General features: G+C 33.7%; 1 protein-coding gene across 4 annotated transcripts; it reads left to right on the plus strand.

The window, feature by feature from the left end:
• Window positions 1–5,425: 5,425 nt before the first annotated feature.
• Window positions 5,426–9,563, plus strand: LOC125188468 (putative galacturonosyltransferase 4). Of its 4 annotated transcripts, none has more exons than XM_048085321.2 (9): window positions 5,426–5,995; window positions 6,139–6,173; window positions 6,273–6,314; window positions 6,425–6,551; window positions 6,649–6,869; window positions 7,279–7,523; window positions 7,665–8,022; window positions 8,166–8,741; window positions 9,047–9,563. In XM_048085321.2, exons 1-9 carry the CDS (start codon window positions 5,887–5,889, stop codon window positions 9,320–9,322), a joined length of 1,989 nt encoding a protein of 662 aa, XP_047941278.1. In that variant the 5' UTR covers window positions 5,426–5,886; the 3' UTR covers window positions 9,323–9,563. The 4 variants fall into 4 exon arrangements, with proteins under 4 accessions (XP_047941278.1, XP_047941279.1, XP_047941280.1 ...); XM_048085322.2 differs by having other exon boundaries at window positions 5,427–5,995; window positions 6,652–6,869; XM_048085323.2 differs by having other exon boundaries at window positions 5,428–5,995; window positions 7,291–7,523.
• The last annotated feature ends 1,834 nt before the right edge of the window (window positions 9,564–11,397 follow it).

An 11,397-nucleotide genomic window follows, 5' to 3' on the forward strand; every position in this document is an offset into this window, starting at 1 on the left:
TCAACTTTGTATTAAATTTGAATTAAAATAATATTAAATAAATTTTAAAAATTTGTAGTTAATTTTCAACAAAAAAAAAAATTTCGAAATCACAATTGGGACTGAATACCCGATTTTCGGGACTGGATACCCGAGTCGGGTATCTGGGTACCCGAAATCAAATTCGGATCGGGTATCGGGTATTGGATTTTGGGAATTTCGGGATCAGATACCCGAAAATTTTGAATCGGGTATCCGCGGGTACCCAATTTGACAGGCCTACTTAGGGCTGGGGAAAAATATCGAAAAAATGATATATCGCTCGTATCGTATTGAAAGATATCGAAAAATTATCGAATTTTCGATATATCGTAATTTTCAATACGATACGATAACGATATGAATTTCCTTATATCGCGATATATCGTTTTATATCGAAAATACGATATATATCGAAAATTTTCGATATATCGATATATATCGATATTTTATTTTCGATATATATCGATATTTAACGATATATCGAATTTCGGTACGATATATCGAAATATCGATACGATAACGATATGAAATTTTTTTATATCGAAAGTTCGATATATCGAAACTTTCGATACGATAACGATATGAAATTCTTTCATATCGATATTTTCGATACGATACACGATACAACGTTTTCGATACGATATATCGTATCGACCCACCCCTAGGCCTACTCCTACATATCAAGAATTACCTTTTTATGATGATCTTCTTTGCGTAGACGAAGACATGCTACTCCCTTCATTGTACCAATTGGATTCGAACATATGCAATTATGATTTCGTGGGAATCTTCATAAAATTATCTTTAATTTTATAGTATATGGTATGTGAAAATTAATTTAAATTAAGAGAATTATGTTGTCCCACAATAAGAGTCACGCTTTGCCATTTCTGTAAGTCTCACAATAAAAGTCACATTTCATTTTTACCATAAACGGTAAATACACATTCCACTAATTCACTTCACTCACATTTTATTATAAAATCAATATAAAAAAGTGATCTTATATTCCACTAACTTTTCAACTCATTATTCTTTACATTTCTTAAAGCTCGTGCCCACAAGTGGCTCCTAATAAAATATGCATGCTTTGAAAGTGACATGTGTTATTAAATATTCTAAAAATTATTCAAATGCATCTACAATATCGTCAGTTGATGCATAACCACAAAAATAACGATAACCCGATTTAGCCTTATTGCTTAAAGTAATCTTATAAATTCGTCATGTGGCGTAATCTAGGCGGTAGATCATCCTAATCTAAGAGCTCTAGTTTGATCTTAGTTTTAATATAAATTTAGTTTTATATTAATCCATAACCTATATATATATTGTTGATCCACATGATAAATATAAGAAAATTGGCTGTTGAAATCTAAGATTGCAAAGAAGTTATGGTATTGCTGCCTAGGACGCTGATATGGTCATGGGCCCATATCCCAGATGTCATTTAAACTAGCCGTTTAAAAAAAATGATTAGTACTATTACAAACTAATCAACGAATATTTGAGATAATATATAGGAAAATTGGTCCCAAATATCATGAACTTTGCTCAGATTTTGGTTTTTCCCATAAACTTACAAATTAGTATCATAAATCATGAATTTTCAGATTGGTTTGATATTTCCCCAATAATCTAAGAATTTTTGAAGAAATTTTCTAAAATGCGTGCCTAGCGTTTGTGAAAGAGAGAAACAAAGTTTTGAGTTTTAATTTTTGTAGTGTAGCATCACTAGTGTGTGTTTCTAATTGAATTCTTTGTGTTTTTATTAAATTTATTTTGTTTTCTTTATTTTTAGTATTTTATTTTGTTAAATAAAAGTAGTATTGACTATATTGTGTTTAATATTCTAAATAGATATGTCAACATGACATGCCACTTATAAGAATTCTGCTAAATAGGATTTAAAATGCCATATAAACTAGCCAGATTTTATTCTTGGTCTACCGTGAGAAATACCAAACCAATCTGAAAGTTCATGATTTATGGTACTAATTTGAAAGTTTATGAAAAAACCAAAATTTGGACAAAATTTATGATATTAGAGACCAATTTCCCAAATATATATAGGTTGTGGACCAGCTTACGAATGAGATACGAGTGGATACTCTTGTGTTTAGGTATTTTAATCATTCACGGTAAATTATGTCATTTTCCACTATTCATATATAATAATAGGTCCATGATCAATTGAGATTTTTTAGGGTAATAATGAGATGCAATATCAGCCACTCATTTTTATTGAATGAGTGGTCCAGATTTTGCCACACAAAATATATATTTAGATTAATTAATTATGAAAGGGCAAAATGGTAATTTCATATTTAAATTGGATTCTTTAGCTTGTGTTCTCCCTCTCCTTCCCAAATACTGCCAATGATTTCCATCTCAGCGCCGCCCCCAAAATCTCTGCCACAATCTCCATTGGTGACAAGCTCCCCGACGCCACCCTATCCTACCTCGACGCCTCCGACGAGCTCCAGACTGTCTCAATCGCCGACCTCACCGCGAATAAGAAGGCAATTTTGGTCGCGTCCTCCGCCGCCGCCTCCTTCATCCGCGCCCTCAGCGATGCCTCCATCGCCTCGCTCTCCTACGCCACTCTCTGCCACGTCACCTTCTCCATCTCCATCCTCCTCACACACTCCTCCAGCTCCATTTTCCTCCTCCCTGCTCTCGAGATCTCGTCGTCTCTCTGCTTCAACAGAGACTGGATCTTCGAATCGTAACTCCTCACCAGGAGCGCCGTCTGCCGCCGCTGCTCCTGTAGCGCGATTCTCAATATGTTCGTTCTGTTTCGGTTGACGAAAATTGCAATTAGTAATTACTCCGTTTTCTCTTCAATTTGAAAGCCAAAAATGGTTGATTTGATTTGTGAATTCATTTGTTAATTATGTGGATTCGATTTCTCTAAAAGCGAAAGCAAATTACAATTAATTTGTGAAATGATGCAGTTTTTAATTGATTGTGTCGCTGAAATTTTTGAGTTGTGTAGATAAGGTGTTTGTGATATTGCCTAAAACATTATTGTTGACATAAATTATATAAGTTGTTGACATGAAAATGTTTATTTTTTACATGAATTATATAGCTCGTTGATATAATAACGTTTATTGTTGACATGAATTATATAGGTCGTTGGCATAAATTTTATGAAAAATGTTGTTGACATAAATTATATGTAAAACATTGTTGTTGACATGAATTATATGTAAAACGCTGTTGTTGACATAAATAATATACATCGTTGACATGAAAATATTTGTTGTTGACATTAATTATTTGTAAAATGTTATTGTTGACATCGTAGTTGACATAAATAAAGTTTGTTGTTGACATCGTAGTTGACATAAATAACGTTCGCTATTGACATCGTAGTTGACATAAATAACGTTTGCTGTTGACATCGTAGTTGACATAATGTCTCTGTAGTTGACATCGTGTGAAAATGACAATCATACCCCCGAGTTGACATATTGTCTCAGTAGTTGACATTGTGCGAAAATTGTGAATGAGTGGCTGAAAATGCATCTTAGTTCTCAATTAGGCCCAAAAATCTCAAACTAACAAAACCCTATAATAATATACATATACTACATTTCATTGTCTTCAGTAAATCCTATAGTTTAATAATGAAGCTTTTCTAATATACCTTAATATATTGTTCCCTCTACCTCAACTAAAATGACATAATTTCGTTTTTAGTATGTCTCAACCAAGATTGATATATTTCTATTTTTCATAATTTTATTTCTTCAATTAATACACCTAACCACCTCTCTTTTCTCCTATTAAATAGAGTATATTAAACTCTCTTTCTCTCACCATTTAATACTGTCCGCCACTGTTTTTCATTCCATTTAAACATATTAACCAAGAATTTCTAAAATCTCATGTCAATTAAGATATGTGTCATTTTAGTCGGGCCGGAGGGAGTAATATATTCCACCCTCAATTTTCAATTAAACTTATTATATGCCCAATTCTTAACCATATTTGAATTTTGAACTCGCGAAATAAATAATTATACGCAAATCAAGTTTTTTGTTCAGTTAGTTTTAAAATTTTTGAAGAGGCAGTTAGTTTTAGAATTAAACTAACAAAATTCTTTATAAAGAGATTCATCGTGTAGTTTCTTACCGTTAGAATATTATGATCCACGAATTATGGATTTTTTTATAAAATAAAAAAGTACTACTCCTACACTACCGGATATTGAAGCTTCTGGATTTGTTAAAACAACACCGCAATATGTTTTAGATTTCAATTCCTAGACTTCTTTTGATAAATAAATAGACACAAATTTAAATGTCACGCCATGATTGGCTCCAACCGAAAACCTTTGATTTTAGTCGCCCTAATTGATTTCTTGAGAAAACACGGTTATCACTCATAAGTTCTTCCTTGATAGAATTAATTAGAGAAACAAGTAATAAATGGCAATTTATGAAAGATAAAAAGGGGTCAATTAAAAAGACTAGAAGCGAAAACATTAAACTTGACCGATAAATACTATTTCGAGCCATTAATGTAAACTTCTATTTAAAATTATGTCAAATGTCATTAGAACGTTGACTACTAATTACTCAATAAATCAACAATTACAAAGTCATTTTTTGGGGTGATTAATGACATACATATACTCTTCATTAATTGTACCATATAATATTTGATATTCATGTACTTTTGTCACTGCAGTCTACACCAAAAAGCAATTTATTTACTAATTTGTACAAGTAATGATTATTTATTTATATGCATTGATAAAAAAATATTGTGCAACTAATAATGGTAAAGTGCAAATAAGGTAAATTTTTTTTGGAATTACTAAAATTCAGAATAACTACTTATCCATAATTGGACTGATTTAAATCACGTGGTCTATGAGATTGGCAATTAACTTTTGTCATGAATTTTAAATTAATTAGTGATACATTGCATTGCAAATAAGCGGTCGTTATACGATAATAATGATATTATACACGCAAAATACAAGGATAAGGACTAAACAAATGAAAAGATTGAAGATGCTTCAACTTGCATTGAGTAATTTTAGGAACACTATTACATTAGAGTAATTTTAGGAGGGGTCTCAAAGACTTTATGTAAAAGTTATTGACTTAATTTTACTTGTATAACATGGTAAAAAACATCACTCGGAAATGATTGTCGTCCTTCCTTGTTTTGATATATTTTTAAAATTCAACATTAATTTAAGTTCAAACAATTTAGTTATTAACAAAGCAATTGAACCCAAAAATATGAGCGTAAATTCAATTGATGATAATTGCATTTATTAGTACAAGTATGAGTAATTTATTTCCGGATAAAAATAATTAAGCTAAAGCAAATGCATAAATGCGAAGAGTAAAATAAGCGATGAAATGAAACAACGCCACACAAATACATACATACATACATACAACGGAGCGCTACTCAGATCGACATTATCAAAACCCATTCTCTCCTTCTTCTTCTTCTTCTTCTTCTTCTACTTCTGCAACTGTGGGGACTCGTCGATTCATTCTTTATTTGATTCATCGATGCTAGTTTAGTGTTTCCTTGTTGCCGGTTTCTTCCGCTACTGCGAAGAACATTCTTCCGACATATATACTGCTTTTTAAACACAAGAACCGACCCAATTTCACGCCCAAATTTCTGGGTTTTCTCTTTCATCCGCATTGCTAAACTAATCTTTCAGTGGGTTTTCCTTATTTTGCATTTTCAGCCTGAAATTTCCCACTGGAATGTCCCATTTGTGGTTCTAATTTTTTTCGAAAAATCTTGATTTCTTTTTCCGGTTGTTGTATTAATGTGTTTCACCGCGAGATTCCTTCTTGGAACTCGAAGCCTTGATTAATCATGAAGATAAAGCTGCGAAAGTCTGTGATTTTTTTGCTGTCGGTGACCGTTCTCGCTCCAATTGTTCTGTACACGAACACTCTTGGAGCGTATCTCGCTTCCTCTTCTTGTAATTCTCCCTCTTTCTTTTAATTGCAATTTCAATTTAAGCCCTTTTTGCTATATTCTTTTAGTAGATTATAAGTTACTGCATCTCTTTTTCTTTATAGCATTATTGATTAATTTGTGTTTTTTTTTTTTTGCTATTTTCAGCCAGGAATGAATTCATAGAAGATGTTTCGACCTTTGTAAGTATATCAATCACTTGTTCTGGATTTTGCAGTATTATTAGCCCTTTTGTTTTCACAGAAGAGGGGTTTTGATTTCTCGGATTTGTTGTTTTTTAGACATTTGCTGGTGAAGTCAGACCATTAAATGTGCTACCACAGGTAATGGATTCATGAATTTCTTTCCTTTACTTCTTTGATGTGTATTGTTTGTATGGTGATTTTAGATCTTTGTTGTCCTGATATGCTGTAATTCACTCTCTAACTGCTAGGAGTCGTCTGCTGCGTTGAAAGAACCTCTGGGTGTAGTTTATTCTGAAAATTTAGGCGATTCTAGTTCAGAAAGCTCGAATGCTTCATCCGGAGAAAATGTTCATATCAATAGACAACTCGCTGAAGGTTGGTATTAAACTCATATTCGGGCTTGCAAATTGCCTGCTGAACTGAATGATGGATTATGGTTTTATTATTCTTATGGTATCAATCATATAATCAGCAGAGGATGGAATTTCAAGTTTAGCCAATCTGGGCAGTGGAGGGAATACTATAAGGCAGGTGACTGATCAGGAGCACGAGGTTGCGCTGGAGAAGAAGGAAGAAAACACAAGGGAGACTGAATTGATTGGGAAAGTAAATCAGGCTGAGCAGAATAAAGCAAACAGAGAAATTGTTTCCCGGCGTTCCAAGGGCAAATCGGGAAGGCCATTAGAAAGAACTGTAAGATTGTTATCTACTGCTGGGGTTTTTTGGTTGAAGTAGTAGCGGCGTATACTTTTAGTGTTCTTTTGGTTTTAAGCTTCTGTCATTATCTCATCCTGTTTAAAGGAATATTCACAATTTATGGCTTTTGGTCAAGCTGGTAGTTCTTTCGTCAACTGATTAGTCACATTGTAGGAGTTATTGGAATCATCTTGTTGTGGCTTTCAGTCGGTTGAATCTCATGCGTTTGATTGTTCTCTTATAACCATTGAACAATTGGTAGTTTGTTTAGAGATGTAGAAAAGCACATGTATGCATAATTTTTTTTTAATTTTTCATCCGGTTGCGGGTCAAATTGACTTATGAAGTTTTTATAATTCACTTCTTTCTATGCTATTGTTTCTCTAAGAAACTAAAATGTCTATAGCACATGTCCCAGGCTGTTGTCAAAGATAATCCAAGAGAAGCTGGAAGTGAGAAACAGAATGAACGGGTGATATTTCCAGATGCTCGTATACGTCAGCTTAAGGACCAACTTATTCAAGCAAAGCTTTATCTCTCTCTCTCTGTGACTCGATCCAATCCTCAATTTGTAAGGGACCTGCGCTTGCGTATGAAAGAGGTTGTGAAAGTACTTGGAGATGCCACCAAGGATTCTGAGCTGCCAAAGAAGTAAGTTATACTGTTGTATGTATATCAGATTTGATAGTTTCAGGAAGCCTCAGACCTCTGTGCCTGAAGCATGTTCAATTCCTTTCTTTCAGTTTTCGCAGCCTCTAATTTTTCCTTCTTTTGGTTTTTGGTTGAGTTTAGTGCTTTAGAGAGGTTGAAAGCGATGGATCAAACACTTTCAAAAGGCAAACAATTGGAAGAAGATTGTGCTTCCTCAGTAAAGAAACTCCGAGCCATGCTGCATTCTGCTGAGGAGCAGCTTCGAGTCCATAAGAAGCAAAATTTATTTTTGACGCATTTAACTGCCAAGACAGTGCCCAAAGGGCTTCATTGTCTTCCTCTCCGTCTTGCAACAGAGTATTTTATGTTGAACGCATCCCAACAGCGATTCCCGAACGAAGAAAAACTTGAAGATCCCAAGCTATACCACTATGCATTGTTTTCAGATAATGTATTGGCTGCTGCAGTGGTTGTAAACTCATCGATAACTCACACAAAGGTAAGAGAGTATTAAAACACAAGCCTTACTTTTTGTAATGCTAGTAATAAGAAGAGAATAGCAATCATGTTCATCTGTAATGTAGTCGAAAATGGTTCAACTGTTCCTTCAAAATCAAATGATAAATTTTCTGTCTTGACCAGGATCCATCAAAACATGTCTTCCATATTGTGACTGATAGACTCAATTTTGCTGCAATGAAAATGTGGTTTTTGGCAAATCCTCCTGGCCGTGCAACCATTCAGGTTCAGAATATTGAGGAGTTCACATGGTTGAATTCAAGCTACAGTCCAGTCCTTAGACAGCTGGGTTCTCCCACCATGATTGATTATTACTTCAAGAATCGACATGTTGAATCTGATTCCAACATTAAATTTAGAAATCCGAAGTACCTGTCAATGATGAACCATCTTCGCTTTTATCTTCCAGAGATCTTCCCAAAGCTGGACAAGGTTTTATTCTTAGATGATGACATTGTGGTGCAGAGGGATCTTACTGGCATATGGTCTCTTAATCTGAGGGGCAAAGTTATTGGTGTTGTTGAGACCTGTGGACAGAGCTTCCACCGGTTTGATCGTTACCTCAACTTTTCAAACCCGCTTATTTCAAAAACATTTAGTCCCCGCGCTTGTGGTTGGGCATTTGGGATGAATATCTTCGATCTGAAAGAATGGAGGAAGCAAAATATTACAGAAGTATATCACAAATGGCAGAACCTGGTAAGAACCATGGTAGTTTGTGACACCTTTGCTCGATATCATCTTTGTTCTGAATTGATAAGTTGGCTTGCCTAATTGAGTATACAGTATGACCAACCTTATATTTGGGACTTTATGTGTGATAATGTGGTCGGTTACGGTTAGTTGAAGTTTGAAAATGTATTTGCATGACAATCATCAGCGTTTTAGCTATAATCTTTGCTATCTTAGCATTATACGGTTATACCTGTATTTCTTCACTGAGCATGTATTTATCCTTTTTTTTTGGATCTCATTCTAAGCTACATTATCTTTTTGCTGTTCAGAATCATGACAGGCTGCTTTGGAAGCTGGGGACTTTGCCACCCGGTTTGATAACATTCTGGAATCGCACTTTTGCTCTCGAGAAATCCTGGCATGTTCTGGGACTTGGTTATAACCCAAATGTAGTGCAGAAGGATATCGAGCGGGCAGCAGTTATACATTATAATGGCAACCTGAAGCCATGGCTCGAGATAGGCATACCAAAGTTCAGAAACTATTGGGCGAAATACGTGGACTATGATCAAGTGTATTTGCGGGAGTGCAATATCACTCCTTAAGTCTGCTGTCCTCAAGGTTGCAGGTCAGTCACTTGAAACATTTCTCATCCAAGCCGGAGATGTTAGTAACATATCTTGTTAGTGGCGTTAGATATATATATGAATCTCCACCATTCATTGTTAAAGTCTTGATTGTTGCAGATGTGCTTCAAATAGAACTTGTATTGTAAATGATTGAGCAGAGTCTTCCCCTCCCTCCCCTCTTCCAAATCCCAATTTATATTAATTTTTTGCTTGAGTTTGTTGATTGTGCCTATATGTTGCCATTTTGGTTAGTTGACTATCTTCAATTCTAGTGTTTAGATAATAGTTTTTCTTGAGTTTTAGTTGAGATAACTCCCTAGATTTGATTTGAATTGTGTTGATATGAGTCATATGACTGGTGTTGAATTTATTGGGAGTGTGGGACAAGGAATATATGCTCCTCTAAATTTGGTTTGTTAATTTATTTGTAATAAATTGAATATGATACACACGCACAAGGCTTGCATCTGTGGACAGGCTGGTTTTGGGAGATGAATGATAGAAGTATTTCTTAATTATGTAGTGAGTTGTGACAGCATAAACATCCAGCTTTTGTCACCTGCATCATTAATAATCAAATTATTATCGTCGGTTGTGTTGGTTCAACTCACCTACTATTACACTTTATTTTTTGAAATTATTATTGTTCATGAAACCCCCTATTCCCACACGATTGCAAAGTAATTAACCACACCTCAAATCTTATTAAATAAACGGAATTAGGATAGTTGGATATGCAACACCAAACTGATCCAAAGAAAATAATTAATTTAGTCTAAAAGTGATTAGGACATTATGGAAATAATTGTTCTAGCCATAGCTTTCATGTCATTAAGTGGAGTGGTTGGTTGTTGATGATGTCGGCCAGGAGTAGATACGATTAGTGTTTGATACATAAGAAGAGGCTAAGAAAAGCTTTGTTTAATAAGTTTTTAACCCGTGTTCAATATATAAGAAACGAAATAATTTTTTTTTTTAACTTTATTTCACAATTTTATATCATCATTTCTTAGTTTAAGTGACTTGGCCAACGTGAAGCGGTAATGACCGAGACCAAAGATCTCGGGATTGAATCCGTCATGACACGGCATTTAGATTTATGTTCATTTGTCTATATAAAATAATACATTCGTTTCATAGTAGTAGGGTCATTTAATTTTCTGTATTCGTTTTGTAAAAATAATTATAAATAGTTTAAGTGGAGAAAAAGTAAAAGTAAGAGATAAAATACGGTAGATAATATTCTTTTTTAAATTATTTTCTTTCTTACTTTATCCTTTCTCCATTTTTACTATTTATTATTATTCTTTCAGAACGAGAGTAGAAAATTAAATGACTCTATTATTGAATGGATACCTATTTTGTTTGGCATTCTATTACCTGATACATTTATTTCTTAATACACTAATATGAAATTGACAAGTGGACACCTATTAAGAAAAATAACAAAAATAAATTTACTCATTCTTTCACAATATCTCTCTCATATATTCACTTTTAGGCTTTTAGCACAATGTATCAAACTATCTCGACAATATTAATTTAGTTTTTCTTACTCCGTTTTTACTTTATTTGGACAAACGGCTGTGCTTGTAAGTTAATTTCCTATTTTACTTTTGAGAACTGATAAACGTCAATAATTTCTACCTACATAATTGGACAGTTTAGGTAAGTCACATTTAAAATCAGTTCATGATTTTTAATTACTTTTATATCAATTAACATAATACATATTTACCCTTTAAGAAAAAATATATTACAAATGATTTTCTACTCTCCTTTCTTCCGTCTCTATCTTCCAAATATATATATAAACGTGTGGTTATTTCAATCCCTCCTTTCTCTCATCTCTGTCATCATAAATTCATTTTCTTTTATCTTTTATTACTTTGCATATGAATGAATACTTTCATCCCTCAGCTGTAATGCAAATAATATTGCAAGAGATGATGGAGGACTATTTTTCTCAAATTTTCGACAATGGGATTTTTCTTTATCTCGTAAATTTTCGTCTCTAGTTCTTTTGTATTCATTATTTCCACATTTTGTTT

This window comes from Salvia hispanica, chromosome 5 (assembly GCF_029641045.1).
Source record: "Salvia hispanica isolate PSC_SH4W2 chromosome 5, Shi_PSC_v1, whole genome shotgun sequence".
Classification (NCBI taxonomy): domain Eukaryota; kingdom Viridiplantae; phylum Streptophyta; class Magnoliopsida; order Lamiales; family Lamiaceae; genus Salvia; species Salvia hispanica.